This window comes from Leuresthes tenuis, unplaced genomic scaffold (assembly GCF_036924035.1).
Source record: "Leuresthes tenuis unplaced genomic scaffold, fLeuTen1.0.hap1 SCAF_16, whole genome shotgun sequence".
Lineage (NCBI taxonomy): Eukaryota > Metazoa > Chordata > Actinopteri > Atheriniformes > Atherinopsidae > Leuresthes > Leuresthes tenuis.
This window is the reverse complement of record NW_027325370.1, coordinates 31,999,123-32,026,494: the sequence shown is the minus strand read 5'-3', so window position 1 is coordinate 32,026,494 and position 27,372 is coordinate 31,999,123. Positions and strand designations below refer to the sequence as shown.

General features: G+C 40.4%; 1 protein-coding gene across 4 annotated transcripts in view; it reads left to right on the top strand.

Moving 5' to 3' along the window:
- rgs19 (regulator of G protein signaling 19) overlaps window positions 1-25,980 on the top strand; it is a 59,051-nt gene extending 33,071 nt beyond the window's left edge. For 3 of the 4 annotated variants that reach the window (XM_072367902.1, XM_072367904.1, XM_072367905.1), the window contains 4 exons: window positions 9,515-9,687; window positions 14,074-14,169; window positions 16,065-16,299; window positions 24,379-25,980. In XM_072367902.1, coding sequence (XP_072224003.1) covers window positions 9,515-9,687; window positions 14,074-14,169; window positions 16,065-16,299; window positions 24,379-24,567 — 693 coding nt within the window. In that variant the 3' untranslated portion in view covers window positions 24,568-25,980. The remainder of the gene's footprint in view (window positions 1-9,514; window positions 9,688-14,073; window positions 14,170-16,064; window positions 16,300-24,378) is intronic. The other variant, XM_072367903.1, reaches the window with a different exon arrangement.
- Window positions 25,981-27,372: the final 1,392 nt, after the last annotated feature.

Genomic DNA, 27,372 nt, shown 5'->3' with positions numbered 1-27,372 from the left:
TATAAGCGGCAGAAGGGAAATATAAATCATATGAGCATTTCTATATCAGAGCAGATGTCTTTTGCTTAAAGAGCAATAAAGGAAGGAAGGGCGGTAGAATGAGGTGGTTAATTGCTGCACTCTCTATCAGAGACCTTGATGTGATGTGAGATCCAGACCAACATATTTTCCATCAATGACACAACGATACTTTGATAAAACAATTTTGTCACTTCCTGATTGGGCTTAGAAGTGGCAGTATTATCTGATTGAGGCCCCTTTTTTTTGTACTGATATGTTGATACATTTCACTTGGAACTACAAATAATGCAATGCAAGGGTCTAAAAAAGAGAAAACACAACGGCAAAAGAGAAAACACAACAACGGCAAAAGAGAAAACACAATGGCAAAAGAGAAAACACAACAACAGCAAAAGAGAAAATACAACAACAGCAAAAGAGAAAACACAACGGCAAAAGAGAAAACACAACAACGGCAAAAGAGAAAACACAACAACGGCAAAAGAGAAAACACAACGGCAAAAGAGAAAACACAACAACGGCAAAAGAGAAAACACAACAACAGCAAAAGAGAAAACACAACGGCAAAAGAGAAAACACAACAACGGCAAAAGAGAAAACACAACAACGGCAAAAGAGAAAATACAACAACAGCAAAAGAGAAAACACAACGGCAAAAGAGAAAACACAACAACGGCAAAAGAGAAAACACAACAACGGCAAAAGAGAAAACACAACGGCAAAAGAGAAAATACAACAACGGCAAAAGAGAAAATACAACAACAGCAAAAGAGAAAACACAACAACGGCAAAAGAGAAAACACAACCACGGCAAAAGAGAAAATACAACAACGGCAAAAGAGAAAACACAACAACGGCAAAAGAGAAAACACAACAACAGCAAAAGAGAAAACACAACGGCAAAAGAGAAAACACCACAACGGCAAAAGAGAAAACACAACGGCAAAAGAGAAAACACAACAACGGCAAAAGAGAAATCACAACAACAGCAAAAGAGAAAACACAACAACGGCAAAAGAGAAAACACAACAACAGCAAAAGAGAAAACACAACGGCAAAAGAGAAAACACCACAACGGCAAAAGAGAAAACACCACAACGGCAAAAGAGAAAACACAACGGCAAAAGAGAAAACACCACAACGGCAAAAGAGAAAACACAACGGCAAAAGAGAAAACACAACAACGGCAAAAGAGAAAACACAACAACAGCAAAAGAGAAAACACAACGGCAAAAGAGAAAACACAACGGCAAAAGAGAAAACACAACAACGGCAAAAGAGAAAACACAACAACGGCAAAAGAGAAAACACAACGGCAAAAGAGAAAACACAACAACGGCAAAAGAGAAAACACAACGGCAAAAGAGAAAATACAACAACAGCAAAAGAGCAAACACAACGGCAAAAGAGAAAACACCACAACGGCAAAAGAGAAAACACAACGGCAAAAGAGAAAACACCACAACGGCAAAAGAGAAAACACAACGGCAAAAGAGAAACCACAACAACGGCAAAAGAGAAAACACAACAACGGCTAAAGAGAAAACACAACGGCAAAAGAGAAACCACAACAACGGCAAAAGAGAAAACACAACAACGGCTAAAGAGAAAACACAACGGCTAAAGAGAAATCACAACAACGGCAAAAGAGAAAACACAACAACGGCTAAAGAGAAAACACAACGGCTAAAGAGAAATCACAACAACGGCAAAAGAGAAAACACAACAACGGCTAAAGAGAAAACACAACAGCTAAAGAGAAATCACAACAACGGCAAAAGAGAAATCACAACAACGGCAAAAGAGAAAACACAACAACGGCTAAAGAGAAATCACAACAACGGCAAAAGAGAAAACACAACAACGGCTAAAGAGAAAACACAACGGCAAAAGAGAAACCACAACAACGGCAAAAGAAAAAACACAACAACGGCTAAAGAGAAAACACAACGGCAAAAGAGAAAACACAACAACGGCAAAAGAGAAAACACAACAACGGCAAAAGAGAAAACACAACGGCAAAAGAGAAAACACCACAACGGCAAAAGAGAAAACACAACAACGGCAAAAGAGAAAACACAACAACGGCAAAAGAGAAAACACAACAACAGCAAAAGAGAAAACACAACGGCAAAAGAGAAATCACAACAACGGCAAAAGAGAAATCACAACGGCAAAAGAGAAACGACAACGACAAATCAATAAACACTGACGAAAGAGTAATCACAACAACATATCAAAAAACCCAACAGCAAAAAAGAAAACACAACGGCACATGAAAAAAACAACGGCAAAAGACAAACTACAACAGCAAATGAGAATAAAAGGCGAATAAATACAAAACAACGGCAAAAGAGAAAACACAACAACGGCTAAAGAGAAAACACAACGGCAAAAGAGAAACCACAACAACGGCAAAAGAAAAAACACAACAACGGCTAAAGAGAAAACACAACGGCAAAAGAGAAAACACAACAACGGCAAAAGAGAAAACACAACAACGGCAAAAGAGAAAACACAACAACGGCAAAAGAGAAAACACAACAACGGCAAAAGAGAAAACACAACAACGGCAAAAGAGAAAACACAACAACAGCAAAATAGAAAACACAACGGCAAAAGAGAAATCACAACAACGGCAAAAGAGAAATCACAACGGCAAAAGAGAAACGACAACGACAAATCAATAAACACTGACGAAAGAGTAATCACAACAACATATCAAAAAACCCAACAGCAAAAAAGAAAACACAACGGCACATGAAAAAAACAACGGCAAAAGACAAACTACAACAGCAAATGAGAATAAAAGGCGAATAAATACAAAACAACGGCAAAAGAGAAACGACAACGGCACATGAAGAGAACAATGGCAAAAGAGAAAAAACAAAGGCAAAAGAGAAAAGACAACAGCAAATCAAAGGTGGGTACCCTCAGGCGACATGAATCGTCCCTGATTGTTCTGTCTTTTAAACCGGAAGGACTGTGGTTTACGTTTTCAAAATATGAGCGCTGCTGGTGACAATGTACACGCTGCTATTAATGAATATTTTGATGCGAACATCCCATCTCACATGCTGCTTTAGCCCTAAATGTTAACAAAAAGGTCTCAAAAGATATTTACAAGATGTTATTACATTTATATGGAGGAACAAAAACCACTATATTAAAAAATCTGTAATAATGAACTCATATGATAATGGTGACCTTCATTTTTTAGACTTTTACACTTTGAATAATACTTCCTAAATAAATTGGCTTAAACAGTTTATCAAGAACTCATCTTCATTTTGGAACTTCATACCAATATTGTTCCATGTTTAGTATCTATTTGGGGAAAAATTATGTTTGTAGCTCAATGACCAAGAAAGAAGAATCTGCTCATGAAAGTAGGATCGTTTTGAGGGGATTTCTTTCAACATAATTACAAAGTAAAAATAAATTTAGGCCTCCTAGTTTAGAGAAAAAAAAATTGGTACAAAATTTGATTTGCCGTTGTGTTTTTTCTTTTGCCGTTGTGATTTGCACTTCAGGAACACCGTAGTTTTAGGTAATAAACCTGCCTTATTAACTCAGAAAGCTGGGATTATCCGAAACTGTGGCGCACTCAGACGGAGGGTTGTAATGTAATGCTCTCTTTATGTAATTGGAGGACGTAAAGCATAGAAAACAAATAATCAAAGACAACATCAGAATTTGAGATCAAACAGGCTGATAATAAATGCACTCAAAATGTTTTTCTCTTTGTCAATAGTTATATACTCTGCCAATGACACACATGACTGTTTTCTGTGTTTTCTCCTCAAAAGCTCTGTTTATGAGGAATTAAGGAGAGGTGCCCCAGGTCACCATGACCCTGAAACTTCCCCTGTCCCTTACTTTCATAGGCAGTATCAATTTGTGTGAATTTTGCACCTCACTCGATGGACTTATGTTGCAGCCGAAGTGTTTAATTTGGTCACATTTTTAAAATTTGCCTTTGACATCATACCCACCTTTAACTGGAAGTGCCTTGAGATGACATTTGTTGGGATTTGGCACTATGTGAATGAAACTGAATTGATTTTAATTGGGGCTGCACGGTGGTGTGGTGGTTAGCAACATCGCTGCACAGCAGAGGGTTCCAGGTTCAGCTCCCGGCTGGTTCTGTCTGTGTGGAGTCTGCATGTTCTTCCTGTGTCTCTGTCTCTATGTGGCCCTGTGATGGACTGACACCTGTCCAGGGTGTACCCCGCCTCTCGGCCGATGACAGCTGGAATCGGCTCCAGCCCCCCCCACGACCCTAAAGTGGATTAGGCAGGTCTAGAAAATGGATGGATGAATTTAACCTTTTAATGAACCTTTTTCTACTTGCTTGCTCAGATAATTTATGTCTGGTCAACATAGATGTGTTGAGGTGAGGGTTTGTTACCAGACATTTATTGAGTTTAACAATCCTAAATTGTATTGCTTTTCAGTCAGTCTAACATGTTTCCCAGTTTTTTTTTATGTGCAGCATAAAAAACACAATTTCTACATGTTTACAAGGTATAAAATGTTGCCATTGGAGAAAGATCTTTGAAGGTGTCCCATTTCCTTTGTAAAGACATTATGGTGGTGGATCATAGCACAGAATCAAGTCAGACTCTTTGTTTGTTGTGGTCTGGGCTTCTCAGTTCTATATTTTGCCAGTCCAGTGCATTCAAGACCTGTTGGAGATTGCACCGCATGAGGTGGTGCTTACTCTCCACTGCATTCATGTTTGTTTGATAAGAAAACAGATGCTCGTATGTGTTGTTATATTTGGTGAATGTCCTTTTTAAAAAGCTAATCATTATACTCACTGTTCCACATCAGTAAAAACCGTTCTACACAGTTTTTAAGGGCTGCAGGAACCTGTCAAACATGTCAGAATAAGCTGCAGCAATTGAAACTCACCACAATCTTTACTGTTATTGTAATTGTATATTTTTACAATGATTATGATAGTTATCGATGTATTCTCATCATAATGTTTATTCCAGGATCATGTGGGATTGTGACTCTGCTGAAAATGGATTGAGAGGATATTTCCTTAATTGTTGTCAGTATCTTAAAAGGTGATCATCAAAAACATTTGAGACAATTAAAACATGTCAAATAAAAAAATGGATGTGATGTTAAATGAGATTTTCCTACTTTGAAACTGAATTTAGATGTTTGTTGTATGTCACCTAACTGTTGATTCAAGCGTTGCTCCTACAAAACCTCATGAATGAATCGGAGTCTGTGATTACCAGCTTTTGTTATGTGAAGACGTTGTAGTTTCCTGCTTTCATTCATATATTTTAATCATTACTGCATTTGCACGCTCTGGAGTTCAATACTGATGCTACTAACATGGAATTACCCAACAAAGCGTGTGCTTGACCTCGTGTGTGTTTTTTTCATGCATGTGTTTGTATTTTTGTGTCTTCTTTTTTTTTGTTGTTGATGTTGGTATGCAGTCAGCAGTTAGCTCTTGTTTGTAACCCATGCAGCCCAAACTGCACTATGTAGTGCCGTGAGTGGCCAAACAAACAGCAACATTTTCTCTGTGACAAGCTGTTATTTTGTTGTTGTATATGTTTCAGATAAAAAGGTTTTCCTGCCATGAGCTCTGCCACACTCCCACTTACTCTCTCTGTAACTATAATGGCTCCTTTCCTCAGCGATGTCACATTTTGACAAGTTGGCTTAAAAACTGGATGCAAAATAGTTTGATACTCAAGTGAGTGAGTACATCAACAATTAAAGTGTGCAGAAGTCAGAAAAACTTGATAAATCAATTACATAAGACTGAGCATAAGACATAAAACAGCTTGAAGCTATCAAGTCCATGAAAATAATTTATAATTCCTAATAAAAACGCATATCCATGTTTAATGAACAGCATCATTTTAAACCTTACTTGAACTATTAGATGGACTCCAACTGTTCTTACTCCAGCTTTACACCAGAAACGTGGCATGTGCTTCCCTGAACTGCTGTGTCACGACCACATGTGTGTGTCACGGTCACATGTGTGTGTCCACACCACTGACCTCTCTGTTTCCATGCAGCAACTGCCTGCAGAGTCATTTCTAAACACAAGGATGCATAAGGAAGAACACAGTTTTGTGCAGTCAAAAAAAGATGACCAGTCTGTTTAGCTGAAGACTGCTTTCCTCATGCATGCAAAAGGCACATGCATAACTATTGAAGGTGCACAACTGCAGTACAGCTCCAGCTTTGGAGATAGAGAACAGCGGAGATGACATCACCTCCTCGCCCCCCCACCCAAAAAATAATCCATATTGTTTCATTTATTTAACTATATCAGCAAGGAACAGTAATGAAATGAAACTGGCATAAACTCTATTTATTTAAAATATTTGTTTAAATCTCAATGGATTTGTGGAGCAGTTAAAGTGCCAAAATTAAATAAAATAAAATAAATACATAATTAAATAATTACTTAAATGTGGCAGTAATGAACGAAAATTGGAATTAAATATATAAATTATTAAATAATTATTTAAATGCATCATTAATTCATTAGAATACCAATTAATTTCATGTAAAAAACATAAACAATTATTTCACTATTTAATTAATTATTTCACTCCTTGTGTTGCAGTGCATCATTATTTTATTTTATCTGCCAAACTCGCCCATCAAAGTGAGTGGGCGGGGCTAACACTAATCCAGTCTGATCCATTGCTTTGGTCTGGGTCTGAAGTAGCATGCTTGGAGAGCATTGATGAACTTTCTCGGGAGTTGGTGAGATACATTTTAGAACTAGCAGAAGATGCAAATAAAGTTTTGTTTGATAGAGGATCTAAACCAACACAGAAGTGAATAGCGCTTCCCAGTGTATAGGAATGTGTTCACTAGCTCTGCATCAGTCCATTATCTGGAATCGATTTGGCTTCACTTGATGTGCAGGGTAACCAATCAGGTGTTAGGAATCCGAAGAAAACTGAAACAGTTACTGATCAACCAGTAGGTAAGCTACTGAACATGGACCCTAAAAGTAAAAAGTTGCATAAAATTAGTATTTATTTTTACATATTCATTAGATATATATTAAGTAATATTAACTCAGAACCCTTTGAAATGTCCTACAACTGATTTTGATCCATAGTCCCAAACCAGTAGGAGAAAAACCTGTTTTAGAAGGCGCGTGTGTGTGTGTGTGTGTGTGTGTGTGTGTGTGTGTGTGTGTGTGATCACAGCTCACATGATGCGTCACATTGTCTGGTCTGTCTCCATACCCACTCTCTTTTACTTCCTCTGTTTTACATGGCGTTTCTTGTTCTTTTCTTCAATTCTCTGTTCATTTGGAAATCTCTTGTTTCCACATACCTCTGTTTGACTATAACCTTGTTCTAAACAACTTATGTCTCTATTTGTCTCTGTATATTTTGCTGCCTCCTAACGCCGCCATTAACATTTAGTTATTTCACTTTGTCTTGTTGTTTTAAGTTGACTAACACGAGGCAACAGTCTTCCACTTGCTCTATCCCTCTCACTGTAGGAACAAAGTTAAAAGGAAATGTGGTAAAACAGAATCATTTTTTTGTTTTAACATCTTGTTAGGTCTTTTTAATTTAAATCTAAATATATGAGCAGTTTTCTGTTGTTTCGAACCTCAGGTTACACTGCAAAGAATTGCCCTCAAGTCCATGAAATGTGCTGGTACTACTTCATCTCTCAGACAAATCTCTCTTTCTTCTTCAGTCTCTGCTTCTCCTCTCCCTGCCATCTAAGTCCATTTTTCAGAAATGATATTTTTCATGAGAGTTTTTCATAATTAGCATGTATTGGACTCTGAGGTGGGACCCAAGTAATGATACCAAAGCAAAAGGCCTTTCTGTTCAAATAGTTTCTTGTGCTCTCCACCTTTTATGAAGACGAACTGCTCGAAGGGGGGGTTACATTTTACAAAAGGGGGTATTTTTACGTATATGAACTTGATGGACATCCCATGGAATTCCCAATTGTGTTGCTCTCACATGCTTTTCTGTTCTTGTAAAGCAGTGAAAGAAGCTTGAGATTGTATCTGAAGAGTGTTCCATCAAGACCAAGTGTTCAAACGCAGTCTATTTGAAAGCTTTGTCAGACAACTGATCTGCTTATGAGCACATCTTTACATTCACTGCCAAAAGTGTTTGCTCATCTGCCTTTACACGCATATGAACTGAAGTGACATCCCATTCTTAATCCATAGGGTTTGATATGATGTCGGCCCACCCTTTGCAGCTATAACAGCTTCAACTCTTCTGGCCAAGCTTTCCACAAAGTTTAGGAGTGTGTTTATGGGAATTTTTTACCTTTCTTCCAGAAGCACATTTGTGAGGTCAGACACTGATGTTGGACAGAAGGCCTGGCTCACAGTCTCTGCTCTAATTCGTCCCAAAGGTGTTCTATCAGGTTATATCGAGGTCAGGACTCTGTCTCGCCCAGTCAGGTTCTTCCACACAAAACTGGCTCATCCATGTCCATGGACCTTGCTTTGTGCACTGGTGCGCAGTCATGTTGGAACAGGAAGGGGCCATCCCCAAACTGTTTCCACAGAGTTGGGAGCATGAAACTGTCCAAAATCTCTTGTTATGCTGAAGCATTCAGAGTTCTTTTCACTGGAACTAAGGGGCCAAGCCCAGCTCCTGAAGAACAACCCCACACCATAATCCCCCCTCCACCAAACTTTACACTCTGCACAATGAAGTCAGACAAGTACCATTCCCCTGGCAACGACCAAACCCAGACTCCTCCATCAGATTGCCAGATGGAGAAGTGTGATTCGTCACTCCAGAGAACGCGTCTCCACTGCTCTAGAGTCCAGTGGCGGCGTGCTTTACACCACTGCATCCAACGCTTTGCATTGCATCTGGTGATGTATGGCTTGGATGCAGCTGCTCTGCCGTGGAAACCCATTCCATGAAGCTCTCTACGCACTATTCTTGAGCTAATCTGAAGGCCACATGAAGTTTGGAGGTCTGTAGCCATTGACTCTGCAGAAAGTTGGTGACCTCTGCGCACTCTGCACCTCAGTATCTGCTGACCCCACTCTGTCATTTTATGTGGCCTACCACTTTGTGGCTGAGCTGCTATCGTTCCCAATCGCTTCCACTTTGTTATAATACCACTGACAGCTGACTGTGGAATATTTAGTAGTGAGGAAATTTCACGACTGGACTTGTTGCACAGGTGGCATCCTATCACGGTACCATGCTGGAATTCACTGAGCTCCTGAGAGCGACCCATTCTTTCACAGATGTTTGTAGAAGCAGTCTGCATGCCTCGCCTGCCATTCTTAAAACTAAACACAGCATTTATCACGACATACTTTTTGCAAAGAATCTCAAGCTGTGAACTCTATGTGTGAACAGGTGACTGCTCATATAGTGTATGATGTGCCTGTCTGTGTTCTGAAGCCCTGCTTTTGGTGTACACTGTAGTGTAGGTATGGTGATGTTACTGAGAATCATAGTAGATGTCTGTCTCTCCACAGTACACAGGTCCGATCCCGGCCGAGCGGGGGGTTGAGCTGGCCATGGGAGGAGGTCGCAGCGAGACCTCAGCTCTGAGTGGAACAGGAGGGGGGCAGGGCATGACCACTGCTCAGAATTCTCAGCAACCCAATGCTTGCTGCTTTTGCTGGTGCTGCTGTTGCAGCTGTTCATGGTAAGACACAAGCACACACACACAAACTAACATGTGCTTTTATAATGTAGACAAACACACACTAGCCGAGGCAGACCTGTGAAGTACACTCAACTTGTTAATACAACTTGAATCTAGCTGGCTAATTCATTATTTATATATACTTAACCACTTCTGTGAGTCATAAACTTTGGGGACAAAGATCATCCGCTTAGGGAATCTGTCTTTGTGCGCATCCTTAAAGTTAAAAATGTCATGTTATCCTTTTTTTTAACAATTTTATGTATAAAAAGGTTTGCAAAGTACCAAAGCCCAAAGTCTGCTCCAATATAACTCATTCTCCTTCTTTACCTGTCCACATCACATAGAAAATCATTTCCACAATATTTTGGTTTGTTTGCTACATTTGGCTAGCTCAAACAGAGAGTAGCTGCCTTGAAGTTGTCTTGCCAGTTTTGCCCGTTGACAAATTAGAGCAGACTGGTCCCTTGGGATGCGGGGCCTTAAAAAGACAGGAGTTAAGAACTTCAGGTAGAGGGGGGACAAGATGTCTGGCAGCAATATGTCGCAGGGCTTTTACTAGTGTTGCCAATTGACAAATTTGTTGCCAGACGTAGGTACTTTTCAGAGACCTGACACTTTTTTTTTCTTCCAAAACGACAAGCAACAAATCTTACAACTCTCTGAAGAATCCGTTAATATTTCATAGAGAAGAGTTTCCAATGCTGTCCCTCAAGGGCGGGATCTACCTGTCCCATATGTATCAGTCATTTCATAATGAGAAGGAGCAGGCATCCTCGCTGTCTTGCATTCACGCAGCCACGATACCACCGGTCTAACGGAGAGGTGAAAGAGGAGCAGCAGCTGTCACATGGCAGCTGACAGACCAGAGAGAGGTTTGAGTCATGCTGCCCTTTCCCAACTTTCTCTTTGAATAGTCATTAAATACACTCAATGCCAAAAGTATTCACTCACCCATTCATATAATTAAATCCAGGTGTTCCAGTCCCTTCCATGGCAACAGGTGTATAAATTCAAGCACCTCTGCATGCAGACTGCTTCTACAAGCATCTGTGAAAGAATGGGTCGCTCTCTGGAGCTCAGTAAATTCCAGCGTGGTACCGTGATAGGATGCCACCTTTGCAACAAGTCCAGTCGTGAAATTTCCTCGCTGCTAAATATTCCACAGTCAGCTGTCATTGGTTTTATAACAAAGTGGAAGCGATTGGGAACAACAGCAGCTCAGCCATGAAGTGAGCAGAGGTCACCAACTTTCTGCAGAGACAATGGCTACAGACCTCCAAACTTCATGTGGCCTTCAGATTAGCTCAAGAATAGTGCGTAGAGAGCTTCATGGAATGGGTTTCCACGGCAGAGCAGCTGCATCCAAGCCATACATCACGAAGTGCAATGCAAAGCGTCGGATGCAGTGGTGTAAAGCACGCCGCCACTGGACTCTAGAGCAGTGGAGACGCGTTCTCTGGAGTGACGAATCACGCTTCTCCATCTGGCAATCTGATGGAGGAGTCTGGGTTTGGTCGTTGCCAGGGGAACGGTACTTGTCTGACTGCATTGTACTAAGTGTAAAGTTTGGTGGAGGGGGGATTATGGTGTGGGGTTGTTCTTCAGGAGCTGGGCTTGGCCCCTTAGTTCCAGTGAAAGGAACTCTGAATGCTTCAGCACACCAAGAGATTTTGGACCATTTCATGCTCCCAACTTTGTGGAAGCAAGGTCCATAAAGACATGGATGAGCCAGTTTGGTGTGGAAGAACTTGACTGGCCTGCACAGAGTCATAACCTCTGAAAAAATTCCCATAAACACACTCCTGAACCTTGTGGAAAGCTTGGCCAGAAGAGTTGAAGCAGTTATAGCTGCAAAGGGTGGGCCGACGTCATATTAAACCCTATGGATTAAGAAATAGAATGGGATGTCACTTCAGTTCATATGCGTGTAAAGGCAGATGAGCAAACACTTTTGGCAGTGAATGTAAAGATGTGCTCATAAGCAGATCAGTTGTCTGACAAAGCTTTCAAATAGACTGCGTTTGAACACTTGGTCTTGATGGAACACTCTTCAGATACAATCTCAAGCTTCTTTCACTGCTTTACAAGAACAGAAAAGCATGTGAGAGCAACACAATTGGGAATTTGACTTTGTAGAGTCAAATCTGTGAATTTATCAGCCTTTGCTCCAGAAATAATTGGTAATACTGGCTGTCACTTTTCCAAGGGATTCACTTTTGTTTAATCAACTTTGTGTGTGTCAACATTCGTCTGAAATTCAGAAATGCAGTGAGCTGTGACCACCACATAAACATGTGGCCAGTGATGTCATCGTAAAGCAAGTTTATGTTTACCCTGCTAATAGAACCACTTAACTGATAGCAGCTACCTCGGACGAGGTTCCAAACAAGTCAAACCAATACTACATGGTGACATGGAAACACTGCTGATTGCTCAGCAGATCGTCACCCGTTGTCATACACAACGTCTCCATAGCTGTGGACACACACTGATACACTTCTATAAGTCATTTCAAAGTCCAGCACTCAGTTTCTCATATAAATCACAGATATCTCATTTGTGCTCATGGATCACATATTGTGTGCATGACTATACGTGAATACTCAAGCATTTTAACGCAAGCGAGTATAGCTTGACAGAACAATCTTTCAAATGATTTTCAAACCTCTCTGAATAAAAAGTCAAACTCGCTCAGTTCCAATAACCACTATACACTTCTCACTTGTAATTCATTTAGGAAGAAAATGTCGGCTAAGCTAAGTGTAATGTAATAAACACAGACGAGGAAGTTGGGAGTTTCATCTCTGCGTCACCGAGCAGTCACTAACAGATGCCTCCCATGTTGAGAGGTTACCATCTACAATGGAAAATGAAGCACTGAGGAACCATCTTGAGTCAAACAGTGTTGTACCGTACTATCTAATGAAAAACTCTTTATGTGATAAGATTGCTGTACAACTTGGAACTTTGTGTTGTGGTTCCAGTCCCAATACATGTTACTGAAACCCCTACCCTGAAATAACACTAATGGACTGCATGTCTTTTCCATATAAATGTCGCTATCCCCTTAATGATGGCATTTTTACCAGCCTCTGACAAAAGACATACTCTAGCTGATTGCATGGAATAGCAGGCAGTCAGACGACATTTTTACGTGCATTGCCTTGCTTGGTGACTCTGTAGATTTGTTGTTATAAAGTCAGACAACTGCTTTGTACAAAGTTGAATTATTGCGTTATCTTTGTTTGTCACTAAAGAATCAATGGTGTAAAATATTAAATACTTCTAAATGTATCTGATGTAGTGATTGTCCTCTTAAGATAACTATGCTCATTAGTTTCCTTGCATGCATGATTGTGTCAATATGCTCAAGGCAAGCCTCTTGTGGTCTAACGAGGCTATGGTCTAATCTATCTGCACACTTTATTGTTAGAATTCATACTGACAATCAAATCGATGCTTGAACTTTAGAGAGAAAGTGCCACCAAAATGCACAGTGCAATCATTTTTATGTCAAATATCCAAGTGTTTTATTTGACCTACAAATGAAATAAGAGACCTTTAAGTGAACATGTAAGTATTTTAAGTCAATTTTATGAATAACAGAAGGTGTTTTTTTTTGTCAACAGTAGTTTTATAGTTCTGTGCATTGTGCATCCATTATAAATGATGCTTTTACTTTGCATCATCTTTTTGCTAAGCTTTTAAAGGTGTTAAAGAGAAAATAATGACCCACTGTATTTCTGGTAGGCCAGACTGAGCACCCCAGCTCACTCAGAAAAGGGTTGTGATTATACAGTAAGCATCAGAAAAGACTTTGCCTAATTTTACTGAAAATGCTCAGCTTTGTGCCTTTCATTAAGTGACTTAATCTGGTCTTCATTTGCAATAAACTCAGCTAGAATCAGAAACATGCTGTAGGAAACATGAGCAACTCAAGTAGATCAAATAGATTCAATGTACCAGTCAGCTGTACCCAAAGTTTTGCTTTATTTGTGGGCTCTATAGTTGTACGTTTTGGTTTTTCTTTCCATGTGTGACTTTATCTTGATTGAAAATGGTATTACTGTACATACAGTAGAGAATCTGTTTAAAACCCAACCAAGATACACACACAAAGACGTAGGAACAGTAATCAGACAGTAGCCATGAAGTGATTATGTCCCACAGGTAAACCAGGTATTCATAACTCACTCTTGTATTACACACACTCACACACACTGAAAGTGGATACGTCTGTTACTGTTAACAGAGCTGCGGTTAGTCATCGTGCTCAACTGTACTTTTGTTTACATTTTGTTGAGCAATTACTTCTAGGTAAGCTGTGGTCGAGTGTGTTTGTGTAAGTGTGTGTTTCTTGTCTGAAAGCACTTATCATGTCAGTCTCACCATCAGGAATGAAGAGGAGAGACAGAAACGGAGGAGGAAGAGAATATCACAGGATACCAAGATGGAAATCATACCAAACTGTGAAGCTTGGTGAGTTGGAGTCATTTTAGTTCTCTGCCAAGGAGGCTTATTTGTAATCCAGGTTTTTCAATAATCTGTTACAGTCAAGAACTACTTTTTTCATGGGATTCCAAAAAAGGAGAGAGAGAGCATCACAGTGTTTAGAGGTTTTCTTAACAGTCCAAGTTGTTTTCAGCAGGTTTTTTGGCTGTGCTGTAATAAATATATTAAGTTCTCAGTAGGGTTGCACCGATCCGATATTTGGATCGGATATCGGTACTGATATCGAAGAAAATTTGAGATCGGGCATCGTGACAATCGGCCAATCCACATCAGCTGATTAAAAAAAAAAAAAATTCCCCCTGTTGGCCCTGTCCGGCGTTGGGATTCATCCAAGTGGGCAACTTACTTGTTAAGCTGGGACTACCTCTGTTTTTTTCGTTTATTTTTTACGAAGCTAGAGAAGCTATTGTTTTGTTCAGATGCTTTTGTAATGTATCTAATTCCCATTTGAACTAAACTATATAAAGATCTGATTGCTATTTACTTTGAAAGTCTACCATCCAACCTAGTGAAGCTATTGTTTTTTTCTCAATTTCAGCTTTATCATTTTTTTTTTTTACATTGGATTTTGAATCCCTAATTGCAGACTGAACCAGTTACACTAAGATTGTTGTACTGGTGCACAATTATCAAGTAATTCAGTACATTTATATCTGTTTATTTGTTTTTTAAAAAATGGGAAAGAAATGTTTAAGTCAAGTCTGATGTTCCCTTGCACAAAAGAATGATCCCAGTCTTTTCCACACAATGAAACTTACCGTTTGTTACCATAATTCAGCGCTGTTTTTCTGTATTATTATTAGCTTCAGAGCCCATTTGCTTTTCCGCTGGCCAGTGAGCCACCTTGGAGCATTGTGATTACATCAGTATGTCTGACTACCCTTACCTCCATCTAGTTCTCAGAATCTGTTTCATCTTGTTGGTTTGTTCCATAGACCACATTATTTTTGTAGTTTTTCCTGAATATAAACACACTCCAAGTCCAGTTGTCTTCAACTGAAATGTTTATTGTTGGACGTTTTGTCCAGTTGGTGACAGAAAAACACCATAGTCATCAGGTTTAGTTTTGTGGGAAGGTGAATGCTTCAGAACAATCCAACAAGATCCTGCTTGAATTTATTACTCTGAGACATAGACTAATTACTATGATAAAAGCAAAAGTTGTTGTGTGACCTTGTGCATTTTAATGTAAACATGTTCATCTCTATAATGGATTCATGTACTATTAAGTGCTGTTTAAGTTTAGAATTTCTAAAAATCTTTTACAGTTGCAATACAGAGAAAATGTTCGTGTCATATTCTTTTATACACCTGTTCTAGGCTACGTTCACACTGCTGGTCTTGGTGGGTTACCGCACCTTGGCCAACCTGTTTGGCATCACAAAGTCTTCCGTTTGCGCTATTGTGCATGACTTCTGCAAAGCTGTGCACCAGGTCCTCATGCCTGACTATATTAAACTACCCCAGGCAGACGATCTCCAGGAGGTGCTGCGAGGCTTCAGGCAGAGGTGGGGTTTCCCCCAGTGTGCTGGGGCGATTGACGGGAGCAGTGCAGCGTGGGTCAGAATGACGTCAAAGTCACATTAAATGCAACCTGGCTGTTCAGACTGTGGTCACATTAAAAAAAAACAGATACTATCCGATTCAGTACCACATTTAAAAGTGGCCTGATTCTGATTCGAAAATGTCAGATTCAATGTGACTTGTGCTGTTCACACTGTTAAAAGCAAATTGGATATGTGTCACATATGAGCGAAGGTAGGTCATTTACAACTGCAGTGTGACCGTAGTCTTAGAAAGTCTCTCACAGGTGCCAAGATGTTCACCAAAACAAACTAAATCTCTCCCTCCTCCTCCCTCAGCACCAAACCCTCAGTGGAGGAGATTCGGCTTTGGTCTCAATCGTTTGACAAGCTGATGAGAAACCCTGCAGGTCGAAACGTTTTCCGAGAGTTTCTTCGAACTGAATACAGTGAGGAGAATATGTTGTTCTGGCTGGCCTGTGAAGACCTCAAACAGGAAGTTAACAAGAGTGTCATTGAGGAAAAAGCACATTCCATTTATGAAAACTACATTTCTATATTGTCCCCAAAAGAGGTAAGATTGGCTCATAAAAAGCTGAGGTAACACTTCTTGCACTGAAGCACAATTCCGTTGGTTTTGCAAGTTTTAGTCCGATCACAGCAAATATCACCAAGTTTACTGTAAATGTCTGTCCTTAGTTTCTGTATGAATGTTGCCATTACTTCATCGTTATCAAATTGTGAGTTTTGAGATCATTGTAAGATTTTTACATTGTAAGAGTGAGGAGCTCTGACATTCAAAATGAACTTTGTTTTTACAGCATTTATACTCTCATATTGGCTTTGGTTTTACAACATGCTGTGTTTAAAGTAGTCAAACTTTAAATCTGGCATGTGCATGAAACCTGCACCACGTAGGCTTTACTAACGTGCACCACATCAGCCTACGTCTCACCTCCCCTTTCCAAATGAAAGTCATACCAGGGACTACTTTCTGGTTTGAGTGCTGTGTGAGTGTGTGTGGGTGTGTGTGTTTGTGTGTTATGTTTTCAGACTGTTAATGATTATTGAATTCCTATCGTATCATCATCATCATTCCCATCATGAAATACATTTCCGTACAAAAGAAACTGATATATTGTCATGAGATTTATTGAGCATATTCCAAAGATGATGACCAACATCGTGACAGTTACAGAAATTTTAGGCCCACCATGTAAGGCTTTAAAAATGTTCAGTAAAGAGTTACAATGATTAAGAACTATCTATTTACATACTCAATCATCTGAAGGATCCAGAATGTCAGAATTAATATTATCATTATTATTATTAGCATTTTACAGAAAATGCTTTTTGGCATAAAATATTAAAGGTTACATTTCATAAGGGCTTTCAGTTCCAACTCCAGGATTATGATGGCTGGTTGAATATAAATAATGTAAAAAAATAAAGAGCGTTTGAGTTGGAGCTTCACAGAGTACGTCCTGATGTTCTGTCCAACATTTTTAAACTGGAAGGAACTAAATGTTCTAAGCACCCCTTCAAGTACTCTGCTGCTTCTTAATCTTCATTTTAATTACATGCCTTTCAGACACCCACCGTAAGAAATACAAGTCGTAATGATTGAGCCTGGGATTATCTATAAAGTTAGATAAACTGTCTTGGACATACACACAGTGAATGTGTTTCAGTTTTATTTTCTCCTGTGAGTAGTGGGGAGTATACTTATTGGGCCCGGTTTAATGTCTGTATAAGTGTGTTTAACAGTGGTCTATTTAAGAACGCCAGAGACCTGATCACTACCGTGTCCCTCAGTGTCGGCATGTTCAGATACTGGCATGGTTTTATGTACAGTTGCCTGCATGTATAAGTGTGTATGCAGTGTGTGTTTACAGGAAGCTATAAATTGCTGTTCTCATCACCTTCTGGCAGTTAAGGCTTTTTATAGACACACACACGCAGTACCAACACACACTAAAACACAGAGACATCCACACATGCGTATTTGGCAGAGAGGATGCATGCCTGGCTATCTGACCTTGGTACACTGCCTATCTCTCTTTGAGTGTGTGTCCTCCCTGAATAAAAGCAGAGGGGAGACATAAGAAAAAGCTTGTCTTTCTATAAATATCTGCTTGTGTGGAGGCCGCAGGGCCACTTTGAGTGCATGTGTGTTAGTACCCTACTGGTGGTAACTGTGTATGGCCATGCCTCTTTGCAGGCTGATTAATGACAAAACAACAATATAAGTTCATGGGTCCACCTCTAATTTACTGTAGTACACGGACTGATTTACTGTACAGTTGCGGTTTTACGAATGAAATCATGATGTGCTTGTTTCTCTGTATGAAACCTGCTCTGTATCAGTGTTTTTCACATGGAAATGAGGCAGTCAGTGAGGGAAATTAGCAAGCTTATAGTATGGTAGGTTAGCCATCACCTGATTATCAGTCTGGATCTGGAAGTTCCTCAGGATCTTAGCTCAGTCGTTCTCCACTACCTTTGGAGATATCTCCTACATTCACTTTGGGACTTCCAACCCATACTCAGCACAGATGTTCCTGCAGAATATTCCCGCCACCCTGGCCTCCATTGCTGTTGTGGTGTTCTTAAGCTGCATCTTAAGATGATTAGTGCCTTCATACTTAGACCAGCCTCTTCTAGTCTCTTATAGGACTTCTTGATATCAGCCACTTCTTCAGTCTGACGGTGGTAGACGCTGTGCAGAGGTTTATCCTTCCATGACAGTTCCTACTCTTCCTCCTTGCCTCTCCCACCTCCCTTATGTATTCCTGGATATTTGTTGTTTCATCCTGAATAGTGGCTCTGATGCTCAGTTGCCCCCAACCTCCCTCTTTCCGCCTAGTGTACAATCTCAGGGTGCTGGATTTTTGATGGAACCCTCCATGCTTTCCAGGAACTTTCTTATCCTGATATTAGTGGCTTCTATCTCCTCTTTTGGCTAGGTAATTATGTTAGGGGGTATCTGATGACTGACAGGGTGTAGGTGCCGTTGGCTTGGACTTTGTTCTTATTCAGGTTCTTCAGGACCTGTCTTACTCTTTGTAGGTACTTGTTTGTGGTTGACTTCCTTGTGGCTTCCTTGTAGTTGCCATTTTCCAGTGGGATCCGATGTATTGAGGCGGCATGATGCCTGACTGGAGCTTCCATGTTGTACAGATGCAGGTTATTGTCTAGTAGTTTGAGGGAACAGCCTCCCTCTGGGGATCTTTCATGATCAGGACTGTTGAGATTTATGTTAAACAGGGTGGGTCCCACCACCCCACCCATTAGCACCTGATTCATCTGTGCTGCTAGGTATTAATGGAGTCCTGTTAGTTTGTTTAGCAAGTAAGTGTGTATCATATCAGGGCCTGGTATAGTTCTTCACACTCTTGAGATTCTTTCTTGGGTCTGTTCTGTCACTGTGAAGGTCACTGCTTCCTGTTCTGCGTGACTGCTGTGGTCAGATGTCAGATCCATTAGCCATGGTGATGATTCTCTCGCCCATATGCTTTTCCAGTTTTGTTCAGGTTCAGCACTGGACAGGTCTGTTCTCATCTTACTACCCTGTCACTGAAGACGAGCCACTTTGGATGGTTCATTTGAGAGTATTCCATTTATTTTCCTGGCTTCAGCTTCTCTAGTGTACCCTCTAAGGCTGGTAGCCAGTCATTGTTTCGCAGTCTCCAGTGCCTCAGGTTTGGAAAGTTTATTGTATTTCTTAGGGAGGTCCCTCTTCGTTGTACCTTTTTGAAGCTCTAATAGCTGGCTGCCCTCCCTCCGTATTGCCTTGAGCTTGGCCTTCAACCTTCGTGCTGCCCCCTTACTGCTCGCTGCTTGTGTTGTTCATCTCTTAGCCAACCATCTCTAGGATCACTGCAGGTTTGGTGTGTAGTGCTGCATCTAGTGATGCATTCACATTTTCGAGCAAACTTTCAGAAGGTATTTTGTCTCTTAGCCTTGGCAAAGAGCCACGTACTCTCCAGGTATAAAGGTTACCAAAGATCTTTATCCATGTATCCACTGACTTATCGTCCTTGCTTCACCTTGCCATAGCATCTTTCTCTCTACCTTTGATTGTTGTTTCTAGTGAGTTTAGATGTTGGGTTTCGAAATATCTACATTTCCTTTCTCACTAGGAAGAATAGTAGCATTCCAACAATGTGAGATTCTCCACTCTATCGTAGGGCTGGGCAATATAACGATAGCTATCGAGGAATAACTTTTCCTCAGGGAATGACAACGAGAGTTGCATCGCACTGAACCAATCATGTGGCTGGATGACATTGTTGATGACATTGTTGATAAGAAGTGCCCGAAAAGTTTGGTGAAGGTATTTTATTTTTTTGAAGTAGTGTGCACTGCAAATTATGTCGAGCACATGTTCTGACAAAGACAGGGAATACCACCAATCTTTTTCATCACCTGAAGCAGCGCCACCCGTTTGAGCACGGAGAATGCAAACTTTTACAAACACAGCCTGGAACAAGTGCTGATCTTCCCCCAATAACAAAGCCTGTGCAGCAGCAACAGAAGACCATAGAGTCTGCTTTATCCAGTGCCATGGCTTTTGACAAAAATCACCGTGAGGCACCGTGATATTACAAATGCAGTAGTTTATTGTATTGCAAAAGACGCTAACAATAAGCACAGTGGAAAATAAGTTATGGACCCGATATATATCGATATCGACTGATATACAAAAAAATATATTGTGATATGACTTTTTCCCATATCGCCCAGGCCTACACTATCATTCATTTATACATATGAGTCAGCATGGCTTCAATTCTGTCTCTTGCTCATGTTAGAATCAAACCACTGATCTTCTGTACCAGGGGCAGCAATGATACCATTATACCAACCTGCCATATGTGTGTGTGTGTGTGTGTGTATATATATATATGTGTGTATATATATATATATATATATATATATATATATATATATATATATATATACATACATACATGCATATATATGTATATGTATATACATATGGCAGGTTGGTATAATGGTATATAATGGCATATATGTATATAGATATATACATATGAAATACATATAAAAATCAAATATAAAATCAAATCAAATGTTATTTATATGGCACCTTTCATACTTAAAAAGCAACACAAAGTGGCAAACAAATAAATAAACAAATAAATCTTCCCACTCGCATAAATACCCAGAGAGACATACAGACACACACCCACAGACACGCACACATGCACGCACAAACACACAAGCTCAGACCCACTGCACCTATCGGACAGAGACATGGCCGGGCACCGAGACCTAAGGCAAGGAAAAAGCCACCCTTGGGGGCCGACCACACTGAGAGGGCTCCTGGGCCACGACTACAGGGAGCGCCACAGAGATAGTCCGGGCAGACAAGAGGCCCCACACCAAGGTGCAGAGCCCTCCAGCCACCCAGGCCAGAGCCCGCAGGACAGCCCCCCCGTCAGTGGACCAAAAACAGCTCCCAGCGTGGTAGGCCCCCATGAGGAGACACTGGAGCTAAAAACTGAAAAACTAAAACAGTAAAATAAGATAAAAAGGTGGAAAATGAACAAAATAGATAAAATGCTTTTCAGCTCGTAAAATAAACTGTTAATCAAACTGTAATAAAAAGTTTGATTAAAAGGAATAAAGGAAATCAATAAAATAGAATAAAAACCTGATTTAAAAAGGTGAGTCTTGAGTCTCTTTTTAAAGACATCAACAGTCTCTGCAGCCCTGAGATTCTCTGGCAGACTGTTCCACAATCGGGGGCCATAATAACTAAAAGCCGCCTCCCCATGTGTTTTAGATCGAACACGTGGTATTGTTAAAAGGCCAGTGCCGGAAGAGCTCAGGGTCCGTGAGGGTTGATATGGTAAAAGTAAGTCAGATAAATAAGAAGGCCCAAGACCATTAAGACATCTAAAAACGAGCAAAAGAACCTTGAAATTGATCCTGAAACGTACGGGGAGCCAATGGTGCGATTTTCAAACTGGTGTAATGTGCTCCCGCCCTCTGGTCCTTGTCAGCACTCGTGCGGCTGAATTCTGGAGTAGCTGAAGATTAAAGATGCTCATTTTTGGAAAACCAGAGAGTAGGGCATTACAGTAATCTAAACGACAAGCGATAAAAGCATGCATCAGCACCTCCGTGCTGGCCTGAGAGAGAAACGGGCAGACTCTGGCTATATTCTTAAGATGGTAAAAACCTATCTTTGTTATGTTTTTAATATGTGGAATAAAACTAAGCTCAGAGTCAAAAATCACGCCCAGATTTTTTACAGTTTTTGATGGTTTAAGATTTTGTAATTTTGTTAAAAGTTTCTCTCTCTGGCCTTCAGGACCAATGACTAAAATCTCAGTTTTGTCCTGGCTGAGCCATCCATGACTTGATATCTAAAATGCAGTTAAAAAGGGCATCAAGTTGCCCTGTGTCATCAAGAGACACGGCAATGTACAGTTGCGTATCATCAGCATAGTTATGAAAGCTGATGCCGTGCCTCCTGATGACATCTCTGAGGGGAAGCATGTAAAGATTAAAAAAAAATTTAACCTAAAATTGACCCCTGGGGGACCCCACCCTTGGTCTCACGGGTTCCTGAAGAACATGATCCAGTAGTACCAGGACTGTGAGTTTGTGGTTATCAGAGTTTCACCTGGTATCATTTAAAATCTTTAAAAGGGCTGTCTCAGTACTGTGTACTTCCTCCTAAAACCAGACTGATACTTCTGTTTAAAAAATCATTTACTTGGTTAAGAACCAGTTTTTCAAATATTTTACTTAAAAATGGTAAGTTGGATACAGGTCTAAATTGCTCTTTTTCAGAAGGGGCTTCACCACCGTTGTTTTAAAAGAGGTGGGGAAGACACCCGTCTGGAGAGAGCAATTCACAATGTTTAAAAGCTGTTCCTCAAAGAAAAAAACGGTGTGGGAATTTGGTCTAAAAGGCAGGTTGTAGGGTTTACCCGGGAGAAGACTCGACCAAATGTCCTCGCATCAACCAGGGTAAAACTCTCCAGTGTTTCCTCAGGTAAAAGCAATGATCCAGGTGTGGTGAAGGCTAAAAACTGTTGAGATAAAAGATTGGATCTGATGTAATCAATTTTACTCCTGAAGTGGTCTGCAAAGTCCTCACAGAGAGTATCTGATGTTGTTTTGTGGGATCTGCTAAAATCACTCTTAGTTAAAAGATCAATGGTGGAGAAGAGGAATTTGGTATTGTTTTTATTGTCAAAGATCAGTTTTTGAAGTGGGAAATTCTTGCCTGTTTGATTGTATTATTGTAGGTTTTGAGTTGTTGGCGTAAAACTTGATAATGAATTGTTCATTTTCATTTTCTCCATCTCCATTCAGCACTCCTGCAGTTTCTTTTCAGGTTTTTTGTTTCCTCATTTCTCCATGGTGGTGTAGGTTTTGTCTTAATTGCGTTTGTTAAAAGAGGAGCCACTGAGTTCAGCGCTGACTTAAGATTGCTGTTAAAATTGTCAACCATAAAATCACAAGGTGCTGGTAAAATCTCTGCAGGAGTGCTCTGTAAAATCTGGATAAAATTTGCAGCCACTTCAGGAGTTAGGTAGCATTTCCTCACCGTTCTCACCGGGGCCTCCCGCTGATTAAAACTGGTGATGTTAAAAAACACACAGTAGTGGTCAGACACAGCCAGGTCCACAACAGAGGACACATCCACGGACAGGCCAAAGGTTATGACCAGGTCCAGGGTGTGTCCTCTGGTGTGGGTCGGCTGTGAAATATGCTGTTTACAATCCAAGCAGTTTAAGAGCTTTAAAAATTCTCTGGATACTGGGTCCGAGGTGTTGTCAACGTGTAGATTAAAATCGCCAGTTATTAAAATCCTGTTGTAGGTGGTGTGAATGATTGATAGGAAATCAGAGAATTCACTGATAAAAGAAGTGGAATACTGGGGTAGTCCATAGACCGTTATACAAAGAATAGGAGGGCTGCTAAAAACAATGACATGATGCTCAAATGATGGTTAATGGTTAAAAGGAACCTTGTTTGAGGACATTGTGATTTGCGTTATTGATGCAGTTCCTCCCCCATTTAGCCTCCCCTAGTAGAAAATAGAAAGTTAAAATTTGGTGGGGAAGCCTCAGTGAGAACAACAGGTGCATCAGTGCCAAGCCATGTCTCTGTAAGGAGAATACTGTCCAGGTTTTTATATAAAATTAAAACATTTATGATAAAAGATTTGTTTAAAAGAGAGCGCACGTTCAGTAAAGCCATTTTGATGTCAGTGCTGAACGTGCGCTCATCGTGGCATTTTAAGGGAATATTAAAAACACTTTTGAGTCTAAAAATATTTCTGGGTTTTAACTGTCTATGTGAAATGATAGTTTTGATGGTGTGAATGTCCTGAGATTCTGGTGGTGGAGAAGGGTCTACTCAATGAAAGGAGTGTATGGTGTGGATGAAACGCGGAGTGTGGGAGGGTGGGGGTGCATGAGGGGCAAAGCGTCTATGTGACATGTGACATGTGCATGTGACTTAGCGGTTAGTCAGGAGGGGGCTGTGGTACAGGACCGGACATATATACACACTATATGCACACATATATATTCACACATATGTACTGTGTGTGTCTCTCTTATTTTCAAAGTCTCAACTTCGCTAAACTCAATTTTCTCGTCAGGTGAGTCTGGATGCCCGGGTTCGAGAGGTGATCAATAAGAAGATGCAGGACCCGACACCTTATACGTTTGAAGATGCCCAGCTGCAGATCTACACTCTGATGCACAGGGACTCCTACCCACGATTCCTCTCCTCCAACATTTACAAGTTGCTTGTTCATAGCAGCTCCCGTACCTCATCAGAGTCCTAGTCCCACTTCACCTTCACGTCCTCCTCCTCCCATCTTGCATTTACAGGACTGTGACCAGACGATTTTCATCTCTTCTATCGAACACGCCTCGCGATCTAAATCTTTCCCATCTTTGCCACCTGTTTCCTTCTTTTCTCCAAGTGCCATATTTCTCCAGTTACTGCCAAGATTTTATTTCCTTTTTTCTCTTCCTTACACCCTGAACTTATTGTAGTGTTGCTAAGACATCCTATCTTTTGAGTTCATATCTCTTTAATCAAGTCCCTTCTTATGTATTTTCGCTGTCATCCCTTTGTCCCTTTGTTTTTTTTGCCTGTGGATCCCTTCACTTTTTGTCCTCATAAAAATGTTGTCAACAGCCTTCAAAGTAAAACAGCATTACATTAAAATGTATTGGTAACTTTAAAAAAAGACAATATTTAAAAGAAAACAATTAGTAATAATAATAACATTTAACTTATAACTCAGATCAGTGGTGGTTCAAAATACTCGTGTTTCCACGTTTAAGAAGGAACTTTTCTGCTTTTCTTCAGGGTTTTTCAACTTTCATCGTTCAACGTCTTCTTTGCTTTCTTTCCTGCCACATCCATCCATCTATTACTCCTTGTTTTATATATTTTTGTGTTGTGTACCTTCTTTTCATCACTCATTTCTGCTGCGTTTCCCTACTTTTCCCTATATTTAATTTCAGCAGTAACTTAATGGAGAACACAACCTGGGAAGTATTTTTGGGAGATGCTGAAGTGGAGATGTACACGACTACTTTGGGAGAATCTGATGCATTTCAGTAGGAGCGACATTCAATTGTGCCATGAACTCTTAGTGGATTTTTTTTTTAACAGTTTTGCCCCTCCTCGTGTCTGTCCATTCACCTTTAAGAGCCAGTTGAAGGTGGACTTTTGTACACATCATCCCCTTTTTATGCCTCTTCTTCAGAAAGGATGAAAAGGCAAAAGGAAAAGATGGATCATTGTTCTGTCTCTTTGTCCATCTCTCACCCTTTCAACTGGAAAACACAGGGTGCTCCCTCCATCTCCTGCTGCAAACACTTTGATTTGTTTGTTTCTTGTTTCTCGTTTGCTGGATCAACCATTTCACTCCTGTTATAAACAAATGGACAAAAGAAGGTTGTCGCTTCCTTCCGACTACTGATTTACAAAAAAGACCCGCCGTCTATTTTTTAACAGAAATCTTTATATGGAACATTTTAAGTACTTTTTTTTCCCTCACTCTTTTCCCCTTCCTGATTTTTTTTTGTGAGAAGAGGAGAATTCCTCTGAGACTGTACTGATCTCCACTCAACAGCACAGACACTGCAATAAAACACTGGAGAACACACTTCCAGTATTTGTGTTACTATACTACCAGGGATTGTACAGTAATTTATCAATAAATGTCCTCATTGTTCAAAAACTTCAGCATTATATGGTGAAACCCCCCCCTGGTCCCAGTAGAGTGCCTGTGTAGAAATCCCTCCGTTATCTCTCCTATAGCTGCAAGTAGCCACATAACAGCAGCTATGAGCTAACAGAGCTATAGTACGCGTTCGTTCATTCATTCTTCTTAAAGTATTGGTGAAATAAAGACAGATAATGCCTTATTTAGAGGCTGCATCGTCTAAGCCCAGTTTACTCCGTTATATAGATATACGCCGATCGCGAGTTATCTCAATATCTTCGCAAGGACGCTGACTTTCGCCAAACTGTTCTCAGTGAGTAGATAAACGTATTTCATGCCAGAAATAAGGTCTAGGTTTAAAAATACCAGAGTTCCCCTTTAATACAATTGTGTACTTCATGTGTTGCTGGTGTACTTATATTCTTTCAGCCTCAACTTTGCTGGTTCTTAGGTAAATAATTCAAATCAGTCTTTAGACTTATTTAATCTTATATGACTTGATTTTATATGACATTTGTTATTTTTGAATTATTTAAAAATAGTGTAGGAAACTTTGTGGCTGAATGTTTTTTTTAACCTGAATGTCTGCCCTAAACAGTTGTGAGAAAACAAAAAAGGAAACCTTTATATATACTAAGTGAGTTTAAAATTCTCCATGCAACCTTTATACACTATACTGCCAAAAGTGTTTGCTCATCTGCCTTTACATGCATATGAACTGAAGTGACATTCCATTCTTAATCCATAGGGTTTAATATGACGTTGGCCCACCCTTTGCAGCTATAACAGTTTCAGCTCTTCTGGGCAAGCTTTCCAGAAGATTTAGGAGTGAGTTTATGGGAATTTCTTTGAGGTCAGGACTTCTTCCACACCAAATTGGCTCATCCATGTCTTTATGGACCTTGCTTTGTGCACTGGTGAGCAGTCATGTTGGAACAGGAAGGGGCCATCCCCAAACTGTTTCCACAAAGTTGGGAGCATGAAATGGTCCAAAATCTCTTGGTATGCTGAAGCATTCAGAGTTCCTTCCCCTGGCAACCGCCAAACCCAGACTCCTCCATTAGATTGCCAGATGGAGAAGCGTGATTCTTCACTCCAGAGAACGCTCTCCACTGCTCTGGAGTCCAGTGGCGGCGTGCTTTACACCACTGCATCCGACGCTTTGCATTGCACTTGGTTATGTATGGCTTGGATGCAGCTGTTCTGCCGTGGAAACCCATTCCATGAAGCTCTCTACGTACTGTTAAACTAATCTGAAGGCCACATGAAGTTTGGAGGTCTGTAGCGATTGACTCTGCAGAAAGTTGGCAATCTCTGTCCCCTATGCACCTCAGCATCTGCTGACCCCGCTCTGTCATTTTACGTGGCCTACCACTCTGTGGCTGAGCTGCTGTCGTTCCCAATCGC